This window comes from Pristis pectinata, chromosome 15 (genome assembly GCF_009764475.1).
Source record: "Pristis pectinata isolate sPriPec2 chromosome 15, sPriPec2.1.pri, whole genome shotgun sequence".
Taxonomy (NCBI): Eukaryota; Metazoa; Chordata; class Chondrichthyes; order Rhinopristiformes; family Pristidae; genus Pristis; species Pristis pectinata.
Genome location: NC_067419.1, coordinates 37477197 through 37503247, shown reverse-complemented (window position 1 = coordinate 37503247; position 26051 = coordinate 37477197). Strand labels below are relative to the sequence as shown.

General features: G+C 39.2%; 2 protein-coding genes across 2 annotated transcripts in view; one reads left to right on the top strand and one right to left on the bottom strand.

Moving 5' to 3' along the window:
• Positions 1–674, bottom strand: part of arid2 (AT rich interactive domain 2 (ARID, RFX-like)) — a 92299-nt gene extending 91625 nt beyond the window's left edge. Inside the window, exons 1-3 of the mRNA XM_052030720.1 lie at positions 661–674; positions 438–533; positions 244–337 (exon numbers count right to left, since the gene is read on the bottom strand). Of these exons, the coding sequence (XP_051886680.1) occupies positions 244–337; positions 438–533; positions 661–674 (204 nt within the window). The remainder of the gene's footprint in view (positions 1–243; positions 338–437; positions 534–660) is intronic.
• LOC127578633 (uncharacterized) overlaps positions 453–26051 on the top strand; it is a 54970-nt gene continuing 29371 nt past the window's right edge. Inside the window, exon 1 of the mRNA XM_052030821.1 lies at positions 453–1309. Coding sequence (XP_051886781.1) covers positions 710–1309 — 600 coding nt within the window. The 5' untranslated portion in view covers positions 453–709. The remainder of the gene's footprint in view (positions 1310–26051) is intronic.

Here is a 26051-nt window from a genome sequence, read left to right as displayed (position 1 = left end):
ACGATTATCGATGTTAAACATGCCCGCTAATTTTGACTTCGCGAAGTGCGCTCCGAGAAGCAGCAGCTCAGCCCCCACGCACCAGGCCAGGCAGGCAGCCTTACATGCAACAAATGCCATTTACATCGCTCTGCCACACAACCTTTATTCTTTGCCAACAGAAACTAATTAAAAATATAAATCAATGCAGATCCTTCACCAAGGAGAAAGAAAATAAAATTACATCCCACTAAATATGATCACCTTGGCGAATCCACCTAGACTGGTGACTCTGGTATAGAGAGCGTGAAGATCCAGCTCCTTGCCACCCACTATTGGGATCTTTTTAAAAGGCGTCCTGTAAAAAGGCAGAGGATAATAGCCAAGTGTTTACCATTTCAAAAAAGTTTTATGCTCCCCCCCAGCCAGGTATAAAATGCCTCTGTAGTATTTCTTACCCTCTGTTATGGTGAAATTGCCGCAGCTCCTCCAAGAACGCCAGTCTTTTTCTCCGTGGCTCTGAAGGCTGCAATTTCCCCCGTCGGATTTGCCATCTTTTTCATTGTTATTGTTGTTGTTATTGTGTATGTGTGTGTGTGGCGTATGTGCAAAAACAAACGAAAAAAAAATAAACCTCTTAAACAAACTTCCTTCAATATCTAAACGAGAGAGCCATTCCACTGCCGCTCAGTCATTGATGGTGGAGCGAGTGCGAAAGTTTTAAGAAGGAATGAAAAAAAGAGAAAAAAAAGGAGTAAACGACCCGGTTCGGGACTCTTTCGATCGCCAGATGAAGAATAAAAGAGATACAGAAAAGGAAAACTTACATCTTGTTCTCTATTGTGTGATACTGTTGTGGTTTGTGTGTGTATGTGTGTGTGTGTTTTGCTGCTGCTTTTTGACGCTGTTACACGGGCTGCGGTGTTGTAAGCGGCTCCATGCAGTCACTCGACTCAACACTCTCGCACAGAAAAAGGAGGGGGGGGGGGAGGGAAAAAAGCGCACACACACACACACACGAAAGAGAGGGAGACAGAAAGACACACAGAGGGATAAAACCACCCCGGCGGCGCTATGTGCTGGCGGCGGCGGCAGCCAAGGCACCGAACAACAGCGGCCCGAGCCTCCCTCCGAGAAGCGAGACAATAGCGCCTCGTCTCAAGCAAACCGGCCACCACAGCCTGGGCCCCGGGAGGGGGTGCCCCTATTCAACCATTACACGACACCCCTCCCCCCTCCCCTCGCACACCGGCCGAGCCTCGCCTCGCACAAAATGGCGGCTGCTCGCATCCTGCTGCTCGGGGAGAGGGGGGCGGGGGAATCCATGCTGGTGTGTTTTTTTTAAATATATACGTATTATCGTTTTCGATTTATATTCTTTACGAAGCAGCAACATGGCCGGCGAACGGTCGAGTTCGACCTGGGATTTGTATTTTGTCAGTAACGTCGCAGATTGCGCCCGAGGAGCAGCGTCGTGACTCTGGTTTGTTTTAGGAAACAAACATGGTGGCCGCGGTGGAAGAGAGACTCCCCCATTTGTGTGTGAGAGGAGTGTTTCTTTCCTTCGGGGAGTTCAGGGAAACAGGGTGAAACAGACATTAAATGAGAAAACTGGTAGTTAACGGGCACTTGCTGATGAATGTTATGTTCGCTGCGTGCAGTTACTAAACTTGAAGGCATCCCAAGCTGTTGTCATCACTAGTCAATGCTGCTCGCTCGCCAACGGGTATCCCAGCTCCTGAACACTTCTAACTGTATAAGTCGTTTGTTAAATTATAAAATTTGCACAATTAAGCAAAATAATTAATTATTGCTTTTTAAACAGTTTAACACACTACCATTGTTTAGGGCTTGGTGATGCTCCCATTTTAAATGTCATATAAAACTGTTTTATTTCCCTAATTAGCGTCCAGAAATGTTACTTAGTATTGGTGGATGTATTAACAATCATTTAAGAGCGGTTTTGAATCCTCACAATGATATTGAGATAGATTTTTAGCAGTGTCAGTAACTTGCATTTGTATAGCATCTTTCATGTTATATAAATGGGAGTTGTGGTTTAACCAGAGATTATCAAATAATATTTGACACAGCCCTCAGAAATGTATTTAAAGGTGTGATAATGGGCAAAGATTAATATTTCAACTGTAAATTGGCATAGATAGGGTAGATAGTCTTTTTTCCAGGGTAGAAATGTCAAATACTAGAGGGTATAGTTTCAAGGTGAGAGGAAAAAGTTTGAAGGAGATATGAGGTGTGTATTTTTACACAGATGTGATTAGGGTTACACGTGTACCTGGAAATGTGCTGTCTGGTGGGGTGGTGGAAGTAGACATGAAAAGTGACATTTAAGAGGCAGGGAATGGAGGGATATGGAATTAGTTTATTTTGGCATCATGGTCTGCACAGATCTTGTGGGCTAAAGGGCCTGTTCCTGTGCTATGCTGTTTCTATGTTTTTAAACTTTAAGATAATGGTGTTTTTAATAATTTTTAGAGCTATTTCCTGTGAAGTCATAACCCAATTTGCTAAAATTATGCACTTGTTTACCTTGCACAGCATGGCAGAAGATTTGGTGAAATGTAATGAGATGAAAATTAAAGTTGGAATATTTTAAGTCATACACATGATTATAACTTCCCTGAATCCACTAAAAGTTTAAGGTATGTCAAAGCCTTGAAGCAGAGGAAACTTAAATGCATTTTCTCACAGGTATAATTCTAGTATGTGCAGAAACAAGAAGGTGCAGTTGTTTTCCATTGAGCAGAGAAAGTGAAGGGAAGATTTGATAAGAGTTTAAGATTATAAAGGATTTTGATTAAATGCTTTCACTGATGAGAAGGATGATGGCTAATTTAAGGTAGTTGTTACCTGAAAGAGTGGTGGAATCAGATTTATTAGAAATCATTAAAAAAAATATTGGAATGAAAGTATTTGTTGAACTGTGGAGAAAAAGGAGTGAAATGAACCTAATAGGCATGCTCTTTCAAATAGCCAGCACAAACACAATGGGCGAAAATGCCTCCTCCTATGCCATTTTTCTAGCCTGCTAATTTGTAATTTAATAAAAAATCCAAAGATGCATAATAGTAGTATCAGACAATGGACAAATGGGAAGGAGATATCAAAAGTATGATCAAAGGGCTGAGTTTTACAAGTAGGCCTTAAAGTTGAAAATGAAGGGTGAATGAATCTCATGTCGCAGCTGAGGCATTGCCACCAAAGAGAAAAAGTGAATGCATGAAAACCTAGACAAAAGAAAGGAGATTTTGGCTGGTGGTGTAGCATTGTCAGCAGTAGGTTACAGAGATAATGGGTACCAAGGCAGTGAAGTGATTTAAGCACAAGGATAAGCATTTTCAAGAGATTGTGGTGCGCAGAGCCAATACAGACAAGTAATGTGTGAGTGAACGGAACATGGTGCAGGACAGGATACAAGAAGCAGAGTTTTGGGTGAACTAGTTTTAGAGCAGGGATCTTAATGTTCCATGTGCATTGAAATAGCTTAACTGGTGGATGCAGACAGTCTTTGTGATGTTGAAAGAGGGTCAGAATTACGAAGAACACTGATATTGTGAACAGTCTGATTCAGCCTGCAACAGTAGTTGGGACAATGAATGGAGTGAGTAACCAACAATAGTTTGTGGCAAAAATTTAAGATGTACTGTAAGTCTACCCACGTTTTAATTTGAAGGAAACTGCATCTCATCTAAGAGTGGATGCTGCCTGAGGGGACTTGTGTAGGGTTGAGGGTAAGTCAAGAAAAATGGTAGAGAAGTAGTAAGATAAGATACGATCTCTTTATTAGTCACATGTACATCACAGTGGGCATCTGAAAGCCAGTCCATGTCCTTGGATGATGTTGTTAATAGGTATTGTGTAAATTAGAAATCAAAGTGCTGTAAGGATAGATCCTTGGGGGAACTTGATGATCACTGCTGAGCTGAAAAGAGAAGTCATTGTTGGAGGTGCTGTGAGTTTAGTTGAATAAAAGGAAATTAAACCAAGCTGAGGCAGTTACTGAGAGAGATATTCAGGGAGACTGGTGTGGTCATGTATGCCAAAGGTTGCAGCAAAGGTGAGGAGGGAAAAATACATTAAAGTTGCCTTCCAAAGCGGGTATCATTTGTGACATAGAATTGGATTATTTAGTAATCAAAGAGATCAAGCAGGGACTTGCAAGAAAAATGGCTTTTGATTTGAGTGATTCAAGTATTGGAGAAGAAATGGCAGTTTGTGATGAATAGTAATTTGCAAGGAAATTGGAACCTGGGTGGGTTGTTCAGATGAGGATGATTGTTTACCCGTTCTAAGTCACCCACAATATTCTACAAAAGTGAGTAAATTACATTAAATTCATTTGTTTTTGTAACTTGTGAACTGCACATATTGGTTCTTGAAACCATGTTTGATGGCTACATTTACACAGCTTAGGTTTATGTAACACGGTTTCCACACCTGTGCAGTGTTTTTCCAACTGGCCAGTTCAGAACAATAAGTAGCGGAATCCCCCAGCCAATTATCCAGTGGTTAACTAAGCCATGGATCATATTGGTCATAGGCCCAATCTTCATTCGACTTTGAGGTAACTGACAGTAGTTATGGTGTGAGTCAGAAATGTTACATTTGGGTTTAGCAGCCATTTTTAAGCAGAAAAAAATCAGAGTTCCCATTCTTAATTCCAGTCTAGTGACCAATGCTGGAAGTGTTTTTGTAAGCTTTGGTGTTTGCTGTAAAAGCAGCATTTACTGTGAATACACAAATAATGTGTATTTGAATAAGTACTGAAGGATGTTAGTGGAACAGTAAGGAATCAACATCTTCTGGGATTAAAGGAAGGAAATTTGCAGTTGGAATAAAAAGCTATCAAGATTTTAAATTTAGGGCTTTTCTTTATCCATAATAGTTTATTTTCACCTGAGTAGAGGCCCAGTGAATTAATTTACCATGATGCTTCTTTTGCATGTGTCATTCAGAACAGAAGCACATGGAATGCCAGTTGTTAAGTTCCTTTCCCATGAGAGAGTGGGAAATTAGTAGATAAATCAGCTCGTGGGTACTCTTATGTCATTTCCAGCAGCTGGCTTAGAAGTAATGTTGGCAGTTGTCAGCCTGCCTTTTCAACAAGAGACTAATCCCCCAAACTACATTTTAAACATTTCACCCTTTTAATCAATTTTCATGTTTACTCTGATTTAGTTTGGAGTGTGAGGAGACTATTCTGTGGTAAGGTTATCAAAACTGAGGCTTATCTTTTTTTCCCATTTTGCCTGCTTATTTTAGTACCTTCAAGGATTACTTTATTGCAAAGTGAAACAGGAAACCCTATGTATAGGTTCCTTTGCCACCCTGAGGTGGTGGACTTGTTCCAATGATCTATCTGGATTCTGTGTGTCAAGTTAATGGTCCAGTGACCATGTGACAGACTAACATAACTACTTGAGTCAATGGGTTAGCCTTTTAAAATGGTTTGCATAATACCTGGGGATGCCTTCTAAGTTGGGGATGGCCATAAAGATGACGTTGGTATGTTATGGACCAAATTGTTCTGCGCTCATTGTCTTAATTCAACATATAGTCCTGTTTTAAAAAAAACACTCCTTCCAATCAGCTGGGCACATGGCAAATTACAATCTCTTTAATTTTCAAGGGAGCTAATAATTAACACTAGTACACACTGTTTGAACACAGCTTGACCACTTTATATAGTTCTGGTCACCACAGTACATGGAAAATGTGATTGCGCTGGAGACGATGAAGAGGAAACTTCCAAGGATGTTTCCAGGACTACAAAATTGTAGCCAAGTGGAACGATTGGATGAGCTAGGTTTGTTTTCTTTGGAACAGAGGCTGAGGTGAGGGGAAACTTAATTAAGATGTAGAAAATTATGAGGGGCCTAACTAGGAAGGATTTATTTCTCTTAGAGGGTTCAAAACCAGGGGGCATGGATTTAAAATAATTGATAGAAGGATTAGAGGGGAGATGAGGAAAATTATTTTTATCCAGAGGGTGGTGGAATCTGGAACTGACTGCATAATAGGGCGGTAGAGGCAGAAGCCCTCATTACACTTTAAAATGTACTTGGATGTGTAATTGAATAGCCTTGATTTCTGGAGCTATGGACCTAATGCTGGATGGTGGGATTATGTTGGCCAACCTTATCAACAGGTAAAAATGAGCCAAATGACTTTTTGTGTCATTAATTTTCTGTGATTCTAAATGAGTCCCTTTTTTTAAAAAAAATGTTAAGAAGTGACTCACATAAAGCTGTTCATAATTTAGAGATAACCGCTGTGATTCATATTCCATGACATCAACTACCTTCTGTTGCTTGCGAATTGTTTGGCTACTCTAGTACATTGGTCATCTCAATTGTAGTTTTTAAAAAAAATGATTTTAAGATTATATAAAAATGTCCATGGCATGCAAAAGGTTGGCATTTATTGCATTGCCATCCAATTATCTAGAAAATGTTTACTCTATCAAGAATTCCATTGCAGAATCTGTTGATATTTTGAGTAGATTCCAATGTACAATGAGATTTTTTTTAATTTATTAATTCACAGAGTGTGGACATCCCCGGGTTGGCCAACATTGACTGTTAATCTCTAATTGCCCCCCTGCTGGCCATTTTAAAGCTATGAGTCAACCATATTGGGGGTCTGGATTTTTGTACCTCAGAGTGTTGAAGGGTGGCAGATTTTTTTTTAACCTCAGTCTGATTTCATAGCTGCATAACAAATGAGAGCTTTTTCAAATTCCAGTCTTATTTAGTTAATTGCATTTTAACATTTTCTTAAATAAAGAGAACCAATTGTTCTGATGGAGTTTGAACTTTTATCTGGTCTAGTTACTTATGCCTACATGGAGGATGGTAGCATAATGTTTGTGTTACGTTTCTTGTTACAGTTCCAATTCAATATTTGTGCTATCAGCAAATTTCCATAATTTGCCCATTGTACCCTTAAAAAAAAGACAGAAATTCTATATTGGGAATAGTAATGGTTCTAATACTGAGCTCTAGAGAACACTACCATTTATATCATTGCATTCTAAAAGTATTCATTAATCATGTACATTTTTTGTTCTTTAGCCAACCATCTCTGACACAATTTGTTCATTCAAGGATATTTGAAAGATTATGAAAGTAACTACTATATGTACATCCATTTCTCTAAGCATTGTTAGGTGCTTGGTATCAGCCTGGTACTCCTGGAAGTTGCATTAGCTTTTCAAGTATCTTATCTGTAGTTAGTCTAATTACCCCATTACTTGCACAGTTGTCCACAACCTCAGACTTCCATGAAAACTGAGAGATGTGCCATCTTTCTTCCTCCTTGGTACATGTCCATTCTTTGCTCAGTTTATCAGTTTAATCTGTGCCCTTGGAGTGAGAAATGTAATGTAAATCATGGTTAAACAGCACAGTTTTGCACAGATTACAGCAATTCTATATCTTTGAAAATATAAAAATTAATCATTATGGTCATAATGAATTTATATATTCTACAGTCTTATCAGCTTGGCATAGTTTTGGATAAATTCACATTTATAACCCTTGTGTCTAAGATGAATTTATAATACTTAAAGTATCCAAAATACCAGAGAGAAAGAGATATGGCCTCCTTTGACCCAGAGTAAATGGCAATACATAGGTATCCCAATTTATAGCATCTAACTTCAGACTAATGTAGTTACAGTATTTGCCCTTGTAAACTTAAAGGAAAGTTAGATTAAACAGGGATTCACTGCAGCAATGAAATTATATAATATATTTTAGATGGTATGTTTTATCATAAAGCATTGCATGAGCAGATCTACTAAGAGCAATGATACATCATAGCCAATGAAAATATCTTTCATTAAATATTCAAAATGATCTGCTGAATTTTCACTTGGGGTGGGATGGTTTGAAAGCACATGACTTTACTTGATTGGTTTGCCTTAAGATTGGCTCTAATCAAGTAAAGAGGGTAATTTTACACAAGGCCACTCTCCTTTCAAGATTCTATGAAGAATTGTTGAAGTAACTCTCCTATTTATTGACAACCATCTAGAATTTTGTACCTGCAGGTTAGCAAGTTGACTTCTTTCAAGCCTTGGTACTTGAGTGCAATCTTTTGCATGTTCCTGGAATGATCAGTTATATGAAATCAACCTCATGAGATTGTCCAGAAATGTAGATGATTATGAATAGTTGCAATAAAAGTAACCAATACCACCTTGTAGGTTTTGTCTGTTTCTTAGTAGGTATATTTATGCTGTAATCAAAAAGTGAAAAGAAACTAAATGCTGGAAATCTGCAAAAGAAAGTACAAAATGCTGGAGTTATTCAGCAGGTTGTGTCTCATTTGTAGAGAAAGAAACAGTTAACATTTGAGGTTGATGACTTTGATGAAATAAAGGTCATCAACCTCAAATGTTAACTTTTTCTCTCCCTCTACAGATGTTCCCTGACCTGTTGAGTGTCTCCAACATTTTCTGCCTTTTTGTTCCATTTTGTTTCACCAAGAGTTCTCCTAAGGTACTTCACGGAGACCAAAGTGACAATACCCTACAAATTATATGTTGATATTTGTATTTGATAATGTTTGGCAACATTACACAAAACACAGAATCAGTTTCCACATGTGTACTGATGGCAACCAGTTCTATCTGCTCGCCACCTCTCATGACCTCTACCACTTGTTCTAAATTGTTGAAATTGCCTTTCTGAATGGTTCTGGAGCAGAAAAAAATAATCCTCCCAAGTGTTAAGCAGGCTGTAATTATTGTCTTTAATCATCAACTCTATTACTTAAGAACTAACACTACCCCTCCACCTGGTGTTTTAATCCCAAAAACACTATATTTAATCTTGATGTTACATATAACCCAAGATGACAATTTTTGAACCACATCATAATCCCATCACGAAGACTGCATATTTCCACATCTCAGCTCACCTGCTACTCAAGCTTTCACCCATGCCTTAGTTACTCTAGATATTCCAACTTGCTCCATGCTAGCCTATTTCATTGTACCCTCTATAAACTTGAGATTATCCAAAATTTGATGTTCTTAGTGTAACTGGAATCCTGTTCACTCATAATCCATTTAAATGCTGATCTACCTTGGCCTCCAGTTAAACAGTTTTAAATTTCTCTTCAATTTCACCATTCCCTATCTCACTTCTCTCCTCCCAACTCCACCAAGACATCTACAATCCTTCAATTTGTGGATCCACAATTGTCTGTTGTGTTTTCAGCTGCTTAGGCCTTAGCTCTGGAATACCTTTTCTGAATGACTTCACCACTTTTCTTCCTAATCTGTGATGCTCCTTCAATCTACCTCTTTGGAATTGAGGCTAATAAACTTGTGTGGATTGAAAATTGGTTGACAGGCAGGGAACAGAATTAGAATAAATGCATCTTTTTCAAGGTGGCGGGTGGTGACTAGTGGGGTTCCATGGCAATCAGTGCTTGGGTCCCAGTTAGTCACAATATCAATGAATTGAACAAGGAGACAGAATGTAAAATTTCTAAGATTTCCAACAGCACTAAACATGGTAGAATTGTGAGTTGTTAAAGTGATGAGGCTTCAATGTGATATAGACACTTTGAGTAAGTGGGCAGATATATGATGGATACAGTACAATGTGCATAAATTTGAAGTTATCCACTTCGGTAGGAAAATAAAAAGGCATAGAATAGTATTAAAATGGTGAGAGATTGGGAAATCCTGATGTAGGAAGGACCTGGGTGGTCTAGTACACCTGTAACTGACAACAAATATACGGGTGCAACAATCAGTTGAGAAGGCATAGGGTTCCTTGGCCTAGATTACAAGACGTTTTGAGTACAGGAACAAAGATGTTATACTACTGTTATAGAGGTCCTTTGTGAGAACGCACCTGGAGTTGTGTGCAGTTTTGTTGGTCTTACCCAAGATATAGTTGCCACAAAGGGTGTAAGTTAAAGGTTCACCTGACTGATTTCTAGAATGGCACAACTGATTGGGTTGACAGGGCCTGTGTTCACTAGAGTTTTGAAGAATAAGTGAGGATCTCATTGAAACATACAAAATTCTGACAGGTCTGGACAGATTGGATGCAGGGAGGATGTTCCCTGCTGAAGCAACACACACAAAGTGCTGGAGGGACTCAGCAGGTCAGGCAGCATCTGTGGAGGGATATAAACACTCAATGTTTTGGATCGAGACCCTTCGACAGGACTGGAAAGGAAGAGGGCAGAAACCAGAATAAGAAGGTCAGGGGAGGGAGATGAGCACAGGCTGGCAGGTGATAGGTGAGTCCTGGTGAGAGGAGGGTGGGTGGGGGAGGGGGAGAAGTGAGAAGCTGAGAGATGATAGGTAGAAGAGGCAAAGGGCCGAAGAAGGAGGAATCTGGTAGGAGGGGGCAGTGGACCATGGAATAAAGGGAAGGTGGGGAATAGAGGGGCAGGTCATGAGGGTGGGGGAAGGGGAAAGAAGAGGGGTGAGGGGGCCACGGGAATGAGGAAAGACAAAGGAGGGAAGAAGAGGGGAGGGGTTACAGGAAGTTAGAGAAATTGTTGAGGCTGTCAGGTTGGAGACTACCAAGGTGGAATATGAGGCATTCCCTACTGAGGTCTCTAGAACAAGGCATCAGCCTCTGGACACAGCTAAAGCATTTCCTCACTCAGTGGTGAACTTGTGGAGTTCTCTACTATAGAAGGTGGTGGAGGCCAAGTTGCTAAATATATTTGAGAAGAAGATAGATTGATTTTTGAACACAAAAGGTGTTGGTGGATATTGAGAAAGATCAGCAATATGCTAGTAATATGGAGGATAAGCTATGATAATATTGAATAATGATTAGGCTAGAAGGGCTGATTGACCTTTATCTCTTTTTGTGTTTCTTTGACCAAGCTTTTGATCATTTGGCCTAATGTCTCCTAATGTCAAACTTTGTTGAAAACCTTGGGTCCTATTGCTATGGTAAATGTAGCAGAGAAATGTGCTGTTGCACAAAAAATAGTTTTAAGATAAAATCTGAACTTCAGAAATCAATATTTGCACCATCACAATGCCCACAATTATGTCTCCTATTCCTAAATGTAAATTTAAAAAAAAATTGAATCAATGTTTGGCTAATGCCTCCAATTCATGTGTGTGGTAAAGATAAGAAAGCTAAATTTCTTTTCAGTAGCTTGAAACATTTTGTTTTTGCACCTTGTTTCAAAATGTTTTGCTTCTCAGTGAAAAATGAAAATATTAAGATTTGAATTTATTCCATTCTTTTTCACTAAGTACCTGCCTAACTTTATCATGTTGGATGTAATGTGAATTAAAAGTCCTTGTATTTTGCATTTATTGTCAAAAGTAAATATTCTTACTGCACTATTTTCCATAGTGAACATGGTTTTGATTAAATTGACATTATTTATGTTTGCTCATACTGTAAATACTTGAGAAGCAGGTTGAAATTACCCAAGTGTCTTCTGTCACTTAGAGGTGGCATGGAGAACAGATGCCACTACTGAAACTGAACTTGAGTACTGAAGGTAAACATAATTGAATCCATGCATTACTCAGTTTTCATCGCATATTCTTTGAAGTTTGTCATGTTGTTATTTTGCTTCAAAGAAAATTAGGTATTTTTTTATATGGGGCTTGTTTTAATATAGACAAGATTTTTTAAATCTCTATTTGGACGATAAATTTCTAAATTTGTTCTTTTCCAATTATACTGGTAGTCACCTCAAATGGAAATAAACTAAAATAAACCTTTAGAATCTGCAAATATGACATAAATGACTTAATGTCAATAGAGTTAACAGAAGATTACATTTGACAGATGCTCTGTGATGAAATATAAAAAATCTGCAGCAACAAATTCAAATTGGTGAAGCTTAAAATTAAAGAAATTTTTAAAACTTTTTTTCATTGCCTGATTGAATGCAGAGGGTTAAAATTAGATAATACTTGATTTTTCAAGCTATAAAAATATAATGGTAGCATATGCTATTTCCTCTCCTGTTAAAAATGCAGAGCTAAAAGCTTATTATATCCAGCAGTGTTCTGATAACTGTGTTAATTTCCTGTGGTCATGGGTTGAGCTAATTAATACAGAAGATCTATGATGTATTGGAATGTGGTCAATCCATTCTATTCAAATATTCTATGTGATTGCAATCCTAGGGATATTTTCAAGGTAGTAGATTTGAGTGAAGTAAGATCCTGTTAGAGGTTTTCTGTCAGGACCCTTTGTATTCTTTGAAAGATCTGTACCTTTAGTGCTACAGATTTTGGGAGATATATATCTGACTCCATTTACTCAATGTGTTGGTTTATATGGACCTAACCAAGTTACAGGGCTGGTCAGAGGACTTAACTGCCTTCTACTACACAAGAAGAAGCATTTCTCAAAGTTCATCTGATGCTCCATCCAAAAGCTGGAAGAACATTAATGTTTTGACAAAGAGTAAACACTCCAAATATTTTGTATAGTGTTTTTTTTATGTTTTTATTAACAGTGAATTTTTCTAAAAATCAGTGGACAACAGTCATATAGTTATATGCTTCCATCTATTGAAATTAAAGAAATTGTCCAAAATCACATAATATATCCAGTAAACAGGAATACATCAATAACCTCCCTTTTGCCTCTAGGTCTCGTTAGGTTTACCTAGAAATTGTATGTACAAAGGTACATCAATTCACCGAGGAAGTGTATTGTTCTGACAATGATGCTGAATATAAGGAGAACTGAGTTTAGATGATCCTTTTTTTTTGTCAGAGACCAATTGCATTGACTTCATTACCTAAGCAAGCATGCTTTCTGGGAATTAAGCCAAGAAATCAGGCAGGATATATGAGAAGTAGAGTGTTTATCAGCCTGGAATGGCAAGCTCCAGAAAGAATCCTTTAACCATTTTTGATCTGTGCCAGGGACCTACAAAATTCACACCAATGTTGTTGACCTCACTTTTTTCAACATTATATTCTATCTGCTAGGTTCTTGACTATTTGTTCAACCTGTCTATATCCTCCTGTTGCCTCTCTATATCATCTTCCCCATAATGTCACACAGTTTTATCATCAGAAAATTTGGATATATTACATATGATCACCTCATCCAAATTATTGATAGAGATTATGAACATCTAGAGCACAAATTCCAGCACTGCTCTGCTTGTCACTGCCTCCTAACCTGAAACTGACCCATTTATTCCTACAAATTTTTTTGACCGTGAACCAGTCTTCAATATAGGCCAATATGTTACCCCCAATGCCATACACTGTAATTTTGTTTAATAAGCTCTTGTGTGGCACCTTAGTGAAGACCTTCTGAAAGTCCAAATACATCACACTAACTGGTTTTGCTCTTACCTGTTGTGATGATTAAAATCGCAAAATAAATTATTACACACTTGTAAAACATGATTTCCCTGTCATAAATCTATGTGCACGGCCTGATCCTTTTATTATCTTGTAAGTGCCCTGTTACCACTTCCTTAATAACATTCCAAGATTTTCCCTACTACTGCTGTCAGGCTAAATGGGGATCTACAGTTCTGTTTTTCTTTTGCTCTACTTAATTAGTGGAGTTCAAATTGCTGGTATCCAATCTGCCCCCATCAATCTGGAATCTATAGAATTTTGGAAGATGAAAACCAGTGAATTTGACATTTCCATAGCAGATCTTTAAAACCCTAGGATGTAGGCCATCAGGTCCCATTGACTGTAGACCCATGGCTCTGCAATATTCACAAGAAGTTTTGTGTCACCTTCCATAAAGAGACAATTGTTTAATATAGTATCTCTTTTTTCCCTTTCATTGTCTTGTATAGTTTACGTTCTGTGTGTTTGAATCTACGTGCCTGTGATGCTGCTGCAAGTTTTTCATTGTACCTGTACCTCACCGTACTTGTGATTATGATGATAAACTCAACTTGTCTTAGTTGAAATGGATACACATTAACCTTAGCTATCCTATTATTATACATATCTATAAGTTTGTAAAGATTTTTTTCTTGTTTTTTTCCTAACCTATTCTTTCCTTTTGCTTATCAATGCCTTAGTCTGCCTTCGCTGAATTCTGAAATTTTCCTGGTCCTATTTATGTTTGGAAGCATTATATGCATTTCCTTTAATCTATTGGGATATTTAACTTCTCTTGAATCCCACGGCTACTGTATTCACCTTAAAGAGATGTATATTACTTATTAACTATTATTAGATGTTAGTTATCACTTATTTACTGTTTTACTATTTGAGTTTCCTAATCTACATAGCAAACTCATGCCTCCATTTGTTGCTTTATTCAGATTTAAGATCCATTTTTAAGATTCAATTGAATCACTTTCAACCTTTATGTAAAACTCTTAAAACTGTTCGCTAAAGGCCCCTTAATTACCAGATCATCAATTAACCATTTCTCATGACACAATCCTAGATCTAAAATAACCTGTTCCTACCTCAGTTGCTCAAGTACTTACCTATCACTAATTTATCATTTTTTATCACTATATTGATTTTATCCAAATTTATCACTATACACCATTTTGACCCAGAGGACAATGAAGGAAAGGCAATATATTTCCAAGTCAGGATGGGGTTTAGCTTTGAGAAACTTGGAAGGGGGGGGGGGGGGGGTAGTGGTTTTCCCATGAATCTACTGCCCAGGTCTTTCGTGACAATCCAGGTCATAAAGTTTGGACTGCTGTTGAAGCAACATTTGTAAGTTGCTCCAGTGCATTTTGCAGCTGGTATCATTAGCCATGATACACTTCTGGTGGTGGAGTGAATGTTTCTTGGTGCTGAGCTTTGAATGTTTGAAAGGCATTGGCAGAGTCAGAGGATGAATCACTGCAGAATGGAGAGTTCCTGACGTACTGTTTTAGTATACTGATTCACACAGGACACTGACATGAGAATGTTTCCAATTGTAGTATTCTATGTCAGAGAGGTGAGTGGGGATGGTAGCCTTGTCTAGTATATGGTTTTTGCCCTGATCTTGTTGCAAAAAGGCATGAATGACATAACGAGATTCTGAATGGAACTGAATATTGTGCACTTTTGTACCCAGTGATGGAAGGAAAGTTATTGAGGCAACTGAAAATGCTCAGGTTTAACACTGTTGTGGAGCTGCTGTGCCAGTGTCCTGAGGCTGAAATGATTGGCTTCCTGCATCATAACTATCTTCCTTTGTGCAAGGTAGGCTTCAACTGATGACTTCAAAGTTTTTAAATCAGACTGGATTGCTCAAAATTTTTCACACCTCCACTTGCATGTGCCAAATGTGAAACATTATAGGAACTCAACAAAATGTAGGGCATAAACACACTTTTAAATAAGTTTACTTTCACGGTGTTCATTTTTTTTTCAGAGATATTCTTTCTTTATAATGTCTCAACATTATATGTCGTCATATTCATTGTAAAACATCAAATAATGTAGCATAGATTTTAACAGGACACACTATTCCGTTAGATATAAAATGTTCATTTCTCAGCCCTTCAATTATGGTAGATCACTGAATTCCAAGCAGCTAAAAGTAGATCAATCATACCCAAGGTTTTGTATGGATTTATGTGACGTGTTCAAGAGCTCGAACCTGATTGTACAGCTTCTAAAATAAGCTATTCTTTAAATATTAAAATAGATATATTTTAATGTCTTATTGAATGCTCCACATTAATAAACAATTCAATTTTACCAATGAGCAATCCTGTTGTATCCTATTTTCTCTTTTTAACCATAATTAGATATGATGGGAAAACTTAGATTGACTCCTGCACTCAGATATCACAAGATCCTTTACCAAAAATGTAATTTTCTTCCTTGTTTTTGTTAAAAATGCATAAGCTATTTGGATAGATCTTTGTAGGAAGTAAACCAAATTTCTTATTAATGTGTTAGTTATAAAATAAAATCTTTGCACAGGAGTGGAGAAATATATATAGGCCTGAAAGGTCTGTGAAAGTTTGTTTTTCTCTCTCCACGAATGTGGCCTGACTTACTGAGTATTTCCAGCATTTTCTATTTTAATTTTAGATGTCCAACATCTGGTATATTTGTTTGTATTTTCTTTAATACTGCTTAACCACCCCTGCATCAGATCATTGGCTGTTGAGACCCCCATAAGTGATTATTGTTCCCACCAGATATGACTTTTTCCATGCTCTCCTGGTGAGCCATCCACCTTAAACTCGAATTGAAAAGCAACAACCTGCAAATACTGGCTATTAGAAACAAAAACAGAAAATAGTGGAAATATTCAGGCAATCTGGCAGCATCTGTGTAGAGAGAAACAAAATTAATGTTCCCATTGTTCTCACCTTCCACCCTACTAGCCTCAAAATTCAATGGATGATACTCCATAATTTCATCAGACACAACTTGCATTCCTGTCTTCTTTCAGCATTCTGGAGATGATTTCCCTCAGCAACTCCCTTGTTCGTTCTTCCATCTCTATCAATATCCAGTCCTTTCCTGCAGCACCTGGCTTTTATCTCTACCGTGTCCAGTGAACCAAACACTCTTCCAGGTGAAGCTTTGATTAAAGCACTTCTTGTTGGGCAGTGCAGCTTGCAGGGTGGCTGCCTCAGAGCTCCATGGAGCTGGGTTCAATCATGACATCTGGTGGTGTCGGTATGGAGTTTGCACATTCTCCCTGTGACTATCTGGGTTTCCTCCGATACTCTGGTTTCTTATTGCATCCCAAAAATGTACAAGTTGTGGGTTAAGTAGGCCACTGTACCAAAAAAAATAAATTGCTGGAGGATCTCAGCAGGTTGGGCAACCTCTGGAGGCAAAGGGATTATCAACATTTCAGGTCAAGACCCTGCATCAGAATTGAGAGTGTAAAGGGGAGGTAGCCAGTATAGAGAAATGAGGGCAGGAGCTGGCAAGTGATGGTGGATCCAGGTGAGGAGAGGTTGATGGGCAGATGGAGCCATGTGGGAAGGGAAGGGTGGTGATAGTGACAGAGGCTGGGAGGTAAGTGGAGACAACAAAGGGCTGCAGATTATGGAATCTGATTTTATATTTAAAAAAAGGAAGGTGATGAGTGGAACTGGATAAAGGAGGGATGGTGGGCAGATGGCAACAGTAGGGGGAGGGAATGGGGGATCCAGTGGGTTGAGTGTGTCAGTGATAGGCATATGCAATCAAGTGGGGAGGGGAAAGAGACTCACTAACTTGGGGGAGGGGGTAGGGGGAGATCTTGGAAAGAAGGTAGAGTGTGAAAGGGCCTGGGTGGATCAGGAGAGAGGAGCAGAAGGGGTGCGGGTTACCTGAAATCAGAGAATTCAATGTTCATGCTGTTGTAGACTACCCAGGTGGAATATAAGGTGCTGTTGTACCCACACCGCTTCTGTTCCTTTCTCCTTCTGATACACACAGGCTTTCTCACATGCACGCTTCTTTCCAAAACCACCCCACCATCCCTCTATGTGGTTCTACTCACCACATTACTTTCTTACCAGATTCCATAATCTTGTTGTCTCCACTTATCACCTCCCAGCCTCTGTCACTATCTCCAACCTTCCCTCCCTCACATGGCTCCATTTGCCCATCAATGCCTCATCACCTGGATCTACCTATCACTTGCCTGCTCCTGCCTCATCCCTTCACCTCTTTTGCTGGCTATCTCCCCTTTATACTCTCAGTCCTGATGCAAGGCCTTGACAGATGTTACCTGACCTGCTGAGTTCCTCCAGCAGCCTATTTTTGCTCCAGTTTCTATCATCTGCTGTCTTTTGTGTCTCTAATTGGCCACTGTAAATTGCCCCTTGTGGGTAGATAAGTGGTAGAATCTGAGAGTTAATGGAAATGTGGGGAGAATAAAATGGTTTGGGGAGGATTAATATAGGAGTGTGTGCTTGAATGTAGAGAATACCATGAGCACGGAATGTAGTACACTGAATTGGAAGAAGCCTTGAAGAGTTATAGACAGATACAGTGTGTATTCAGTGGGTCAAAGTGTTTCCACGCTGTATCTCCTTAATCTTGAGCTCATCCAAAACTCTGCTGTCCATATTCAAATATCACATCTGTATTGGATCATATATCTCCAACATATCAATTTTAAAATCTATTACTTCGCCCTAACTCTACAATATCTTCCTGGTTTGTAACTGTCATCTTGTATGCCTCTTACTCTCATCTTTTTGGCCATGCAGCCTTCTGCTATATGGACCCCAGCCTCCTTGAAACCTATTGTTCAAACTAAGCTTTTGTCACCTGAGTTAATATCTCTGCTTCAATGTTAAATTTTACGCCCAAGTACACTTCTGTTGACATTCACAGTTGGGCATTCAAAATGTTAAGCACCCCCTAATGGATAGTTATGGAATACCATTGAAAGAAGTACTCAGTCAAGAAATAGTAGGCAAGAGAAAATGTTTAAAGAGCAGATGGATTTATAGATGAACCAGAAACCATATTTTGTTTTTTTAACTAGAAAGTAAATGATATTTAAGTTTACACTAGTATTTCCCTGTCATTTTGTATAATAAACACAAGAGATCCGTTTTACCTTTACAGACTTTGTAAAACATGGTTTTTATTATGTTTTTTCTTGTGTCCTTTGAAGGTTTGATAACAAAGAAAAAAAATTAGTCATAGAAATATGAAAAAATTACAAAATAGCTAAAGACTGTTCAATCAATCAGGTCTACACTAGTCAAAAAAAAAGTCACCAGTCTAATACCTGCTTCCTGATCTGCAAGTCACACCTCCAAATACACATCCAAGTACTTTTCAGATGATGAGCTTTTCAGCTTCCATTACCCTTTCAGGCAATGCATCGCAGACCACCAATACCCTCTGGTCAAAAAATCTTTAAAAACCCTGGTTAAATAATAAGGTTGAGGGGAGACAGAATTGATCATTTACAATTTTTTTTATTTTCATTTTCCTTCAGCGTTCTCTGTTCCTTAGAAAATAACACCGCTTATCCAATCTTAAAACTGACATTTTCCAGTCCTGGCAACATTCTTGTAAATCCCTGCACCTTCTCCAAAGCAATCATCTTTTCTGTGATATGCTGACTAGAACTGTACACTGTGATCTAAGTGGTGTGTACAGCTCTTGCTCTTGTATGCCTCAGTTAATAATGGGATTTTACCCACTTTTTTGACCACCTACTAAGGATCTGTGAGTATACATTCCAATGTATCTCTGTTTCTCCATATTTCTCAGTGTCCTCCTGTTTATTGTGTATTCACTTGTCTCATTGCCCCTCCTCAAATGTACTACCTCGCAGTTCCCTGATTTAAATACCATTTGCCAGAGAAGTGGCACTTCATCTGGCAAATGATCAGACCATCTCTATCTTTCTGCAATTATAAAGCTTTCCTCATCACTGTCAATCACATCAAAATTTTTGCTGTAAGCTTTTACCATGCCTCCTATATTTATGATTATTAGTATACATTACAAAAGGCAAAGAACTGAGAATGGAACACTTTTTTTGACCAGCCTGCCACACAGGACGTTAGCAAAAGCCTCACTAAAATCAATGTAGACTACATCAAACACATTGCACTCGTGGACTCTCCTTGTTAGCTACTTCAAAATTTCAGTGTTCTTTCACTTCCCTTGTGTAGTGATGCACATACATACACATGTACACCATTTACACAGGTACACACTGCTATCCCGCTAGACAATTATGCAAAGCAAGTCTAGGGTCTGTCCAGTAAGTAGACATACCCCAACCACTACCATGCTAATGAACTTCCTAAGTCTCCACATGCCTTGTTACATAGGGATACATACTCTGCTGTAAGTATCCTGCTAAACATGTATTCACTTCACGCCTGGGGTCCTGTCCAAGTATACAACCTCCAACCAGTATTCCTGATGTTTCTATGTTACCTGGTGTCTTTAGCAACAAACCCTTATACAGTCTACACACAATTACCTGTTATATCTATCTCTTGTTCTTTGTTCCGTTGTTATTGATCTGTCAGGAAACCATGGCCACAGACCCAAAAAAGACCTGACTAAATTTAGTCTGTTTGGGTCCATGATCAGTAAATTAAGTCTACTCGCCCCTTTTGGTTCCTGACTGGATTTTGGATTGTTGTGGATTAGACAGAAACCTTAGGAGCATCGATTTACAGAGAGACCTTGGGGTGCAAGTCCATAGCTCTCCGAAAGTGGTGACACAGGTGGATAGGGAGTGATAAAGGCATTTGGTATGCTTGCCTTTGTAGGCCAAGGCATTGAGTATAAGAGTTGGGACATTGTGCTGCAGTGGTACAAAACATTGGTTAGACTGCACTTAAAGTATTCTGTATAGTTCTGGTTACCTCAATACAGGAAGGATGTGTTAGCAATAGAGAGAGTGCAGAAGTAATTTGCCAGGATCACAAGACAAGGAAGCAGAAGTAGGCCATTCAGCCCATCGAGTCTGCTCCAAAGAAAATGGGACCAAGAAAAGAGAAGTGTGGGGGGAGTCTGCTCCATGAGCAAACAAAAACTATTCTAACTCCAGTTTCTGGCCTTATCCCCATATCCCTTGATACCTTGACTAATTAGATATCTATCTATCTCCTCCTTAAACACCTCCAATGAGCTAGCCTCCACTACTGTATGTGGCAAGGACTTCCATAAATTCACTACCCTCTGGCTAAAGAAATTTCTCCTCATCTCTGTTTTAAACCTGTACCCTCTAATTCTAAGATTGTGCCCTCTGGTCCTGGACTCACCCACCAAGGGAAACAGCTTGGCCACATCTGCTCTGTCCAGTCCTTTCAACAGTTTAAATGTTTCTATGAGGTCCCCTCTCATTCTTCTGTACTCCAGTGAGTACAGTCCAAGAGCCGACAAATGCTCGTCATATGTAAGCCCTTTCATTCCGGGAATCATCCTCGTAAATCTCTGAACCCTCTCCAACATCAGCACGTCCTTCCTAAGATATGGGGCCCAAAACTGTACACAGTATTCCAAATGAGGCCTCACTAGTACCCCGTAGAGCCTCATCAACACTTCCTTACTTTTATACACTATACCTCTCGAAATGAATGCCAACATAGCATTCGCTTTCCTTACCACCGATCCGACCTGGTGGTTAACCTTCAGGGTATCCTGCACGAGTACCCCCAAGTCCCTTTGTACTTCTGTACTTTGAATTTTATCCCCTTCTAGATAATAATCTGCCTGTTTATTTGTGTTTCCAAAGTGTACAACTGCACATTTCTCAACATTGAATTTCATCTGCCATTTCCTTGCCCATTCTCCTAAACTATCTAGGTCTCTCTGCAACCTTCCTATCTCCTCAATACTCTCTACTCCTCCACCTATCTTGGTGTCATCTGCAAACTTAGCCACCAAACCATTTACTCCATCATCCAAATCGTTAATATACAGGGTAAAAAGTGTCTGCCAACTTCCTTTTATAATTCATCTTTTCTTTCCTAATGACCCTCTTAGTTTCTTTCTGCATCTTTTTTAAAAGTTTCCCAGTCTTCTGTTTTCCCACTAATTTTTGCTTCCTTCTATGCCCTCCCTTTTGCTTTTATTTTAGCCTTCACCTCTCTCATTATCCACATTTGTACCTTTTTTTCCATTCAAAACCTTTTTTTCTTGGAATATATCTATCCTGCATTTTCCTTATTTCTTGTAGAAATTCCATCCATTTCTGCTCCGCTGTCCCTCCAGCTAGCTTAATCTTCCAATCAATTTGGGCCAGCTCCTCTCTCATGCCACTGTAATTTCCTTTGTTCTACTTAAATATTGATACACCAGTTATCAGCTTCTCCTTCTCAAATTTGAAACTGAACTCAATCATATTGTGATCGCTGGTTCCCAATGGTTCCCTTACCTTTAGTTCCCTAATCACCTCCGGTTTGTTACACAGCACCCAATCCAAAACAGCCGATGCCCTGGTGGGGTCATCAACAAGTTGCTCCAAAAAGCCGTCCCGTAGACATTCCACAAACTCACTCTCCTGAGACCTACTGCCTTGCTGGATTTCCCAGTCCACCTTCATGTTAAAATCCCCCATAATTATCTTAACGTTGTCACTCTGACACGCTTTTTCTATTTCTAACTACAACTTATAGTCCACTTCCTGACGGCTATTATGGGGCCTATATATAGCTGCTACTATTGTCCTTTTACCCTTGCTATTTCTTAGCTCCACCCATAAGGATTCCACCTCTTCTGACCCAATGTCCTTCCTTTCTATTGATTTTATATCATTACTAACCATCATGATCACACCACCCACTCTGCCTACCCGCCTATCCTTCCTATACACTGTGTGCTCCTGGACATTTAGTTCCCAATCACATCCGTCATAAAGTCATGACTCAGTGATTGCCACAATGTCATATTTATTAATCTGTAGGTCATCTACTTTATTCCTAATGCTATGTGCATTTAAATATAGTACACTTAGTCCAGTATCTGCTATTAATTTTGTTGTACTTCTATTGTTCAGCAAATTATCCTGACTTTTCACCTGCCTGTCCTTCTTACCATCCTCACTACACACTATCATGGACTTGTTTCTATATACCTCATCCTCTATCCTAACATCTTGAGATGTGTCTATTTTAACGCAAGGAGTGTTGTGAACAAGGCGGATGAGCTTAGAACTTGGATTGATACTTGGAGCTATGATGTGGTGGCCATTACAGAGACTTGGATGGCTCCGGGGCTGGAATGGTTGATTCAAGTGCCGGGTTTTAGATGTTTCAGGAAGGACAGGGAGGGAGGCAAGAGAGGTGGGGGAGTGGCACTGTTGATCAGAGATAGTATCATGGCTGCGGAAAAGCTGGACGTTGTGGAGGGATATTCTACGGCGTCTCTGTGGGTGGAGGTTAGGAACAGGAAGGGGTCGATAACTGTGCTGGGCGTTTTTTATAGGCCACCCAACAGTGACAGGGTTATTGAGGAGCAGATAGGGAAGCAGATCCTAGAAAGGTGTGAGAATAACAGATAGGGTCTTTCAAGAGACTGTTAGGTTGGTACATGGAGCTGAGCAAAATAGAGGGCTATGGGTAAGCCTAGTAATTTCTAGGGTAGGGACATGTTCGGCACAGCTTTGTGGGCTGAAGAGCCTGAATTATGCTGTAGTTTTTCTATGTTCTATCCTGTATCCTAACATCCTGGTTTGGTGTACTTCTATTGTTCAGCAAATTATCCTGACTTTTCACCTGCCTGTCCTCCTTGTTGCCTGGAATGGAAGTGGGTTTATTCTCCCTGGAACATAGGAGACTGAGAGGTGACCTTATAAAGGTTAACAAAATTATGAGAGGCATAGATGGAATCTTTCTCCCAGCATGTGTGTGTGTGGGGGGGGGAGGTCTAGAACTAGAGGGCACAGGTTTAAGGTGAGAAGGATGAAATTTAAAGAAGATCTGAAGGGTGAGTTTTTCAGCAGAGGGTGGAGAATATTTGGAATTAGCTGCCAGAGGAGATATGGAGGCAGATACCATTACAATGTTTAATAGGCATTTGGGAAGGTAGTTGATAGGAAAGGAGTAGAGAAATAAGGGCCTAATGTGACCAAATGTGATTAGCTTAGATAGGTATTGTGGTTGGCATGAACCAAGTGGGCCGTAAAGGCCTGTTTCTGTGTTGTACATTTCTATGCTTCTGTTATAAGAAACCACACAGAGTTCAGAGATGTATATTTTAAGGTGAGAGAGGAGAAATTGAAAGGAGTTCTGAGGAGCAAGTTTTTCCACACAGAAGGTAGTGGTTATATGGATCGAGCTGCCAGAGGAAGTGGTAGATTACAATTACAACATTTAAAAGGCATTGGGACAGGTACTTGGATTGGAAAGAAGTAGAGGGATATGGCATTAATGTAGATAGGCATGGATGAGTTGGACTGAAGGGGCTGTTTCTGTGCTGTACAGCTCTAACTCTATGTAGATGCAACAAACCTTTACACAATTGATACAAGCACGCAGGGGATGCATTGACAAGAATCCCCCTGAGAGTTAGAATTCTATACACTAAAAAAACAAAGATAATGATTGACAATTGGTCAGATACAGATATGGCCATTTGTGGTACTAGGAGTGGAAAGGTCACCATTTGGCCCATCCCATTGCCTTGAGACAGCTCCCTCTATTCTCTCCCCTGTCACCCATCCCCTAAGTTATCTTGATGTCTCAACAGTACCAGACGTCCCCATTTTCACATGCATTGTGATTATGCTACCCAATCCCTCCACCTAGTCACAGCCCATCCACCTATTGCCCCTCATCTTTATCTGTGATCCTGGTCTTCAAGTCTCTGATGCAGATTACCACAATTATGTTGACTGCCACCTTGAATTCTCTCACAAATGAGGTGCTGATCCCTCTGTCTCAGACAGGGCTGATGTTTCTTATTTTTGGTCATATCCCATTATGTGCAATTTTTATGTCACATTCATCGTGTATTTTGATGCAAAGTATTTAAAATAGATTTTAAATATCAATAAGTACAATTCGCAGTAATCACAGAAAAGATTGGAGGCTGGTGTTTTACAATTGATATGTTTCTTATGCCAACACCATTAAACTATATCTATAACCTGTGTTTGCCCCGAACATCTTCTCTTAGTGGACTTGGCTGAAAAAATTCTCCTGAATGTAGTTTAGGAATTCTGTGGCCCCTAAACTTTTTACGCCCTCTACATCCCTGGTAATGTTAGGATAATTGAAATCCCCCACTTTTACTACCCGTGTTTTTGGTTTTTTTGCATACAGATTTGCCCTTCGATTGTCTGGAGGTGCTTAGCACCTTCACAACAGTGTGACTGCCCCTGTTTTGTTCTCTAGTTGAACCCATATAGTATCTTAAAGAGGCGGTGCCTCAAGAAGGTGGCATCCATCATTAAGGAACCTCACCACCTGGAAATTGCCCTCTTCATGTTACTACCATTGGGGAGGAGGTACAGGAGCCTGAAGACCCACCCTCAACATTCCAGGAAAAGATCTTTCCCCTCCACCATCAGATTTCTGAATGGTCCATGAACCCATAAACACTACCTCGATATTCCTTTTTTGCACTGTTTATTTATTTTTGTAACCTAGAGTAATTTTTATGTCTTCATGTCTTATACTGTACTGCTGCCGCAAAACAACAAATTTCACAACATATGTCAGTGATAATAAAACTGATTCTGATTCTTTTAATGATGCTTCTAACACCATCATTTCTCACACCTCTGATTGTTTCTTTACCAATATTGTCACTTTTTTTTTAAATCTCCCTCTCTATTTAGTGCCCACATCCTATAACCAGGAACATTAGCTCTCATCCTGCCTCTATTTAAGTCATTGCTGAAAGATCATACTTCCACCTGTCTATCTGTACCTCGGCTTAATTGCCTTAGAAACTATCCTCCTTGTGTTTTAGGTATTTCACATCTCAGAACAGCCAAACTACTTTTTTGTGTGTTTTCCAGCCTTTGTTTCCTCTGCTTCCCAAACTCTTTCATTCATTTTCTGTCTTTCATTTTCAATTCTGCTTTTCTCCTTCTGAGTCTGTGTTCAGATTCCCAATATCCTGGCCAAAATTCTTCTCAACAGCACAAGGAAACCTTACAGTGAGTATGTGGTCACAGCCCTGTTGAGGTGCAATGTGTCTGATCTGAATGGCTCCCATCTTCTCCAGAACCCATCCCAAAGCCCCAGGGATCTAAAACTACTTTGTCTGGCAATATTATATGACTTCTCTTTATCATTTTATTTTTTATTATCATCTTTATCTTTTATTATCCATGAATGGGTTGTTTTTTTCCTTCTGTATTTTTACTCCAGGCTGGAATGTTTAACTGCTGTAGTTCCGGCATTTGTTCCTCAGATGTTATCTATTGCCAATCCAATGAGGTTCCCTATCTACCACAGCCAACTCAATTCAATTTCCTTTATTTAGATTTAGGACCCTAGTTTTAGATTGAACTATTTCACATTCCATCTTAATGAAGATTTCTAAAATGTTATAGTCACTCTTCCCTAATAGACCCTACATGACAAGATTATTAACTAATCCTTTCTCATTACACAGTACCCAGTCTAGGATAGCCTTTTCATCCATTGGCTGCTCTACATACTGGTCCAGATCTTACACTAGACTGATTTTAAATAAAATT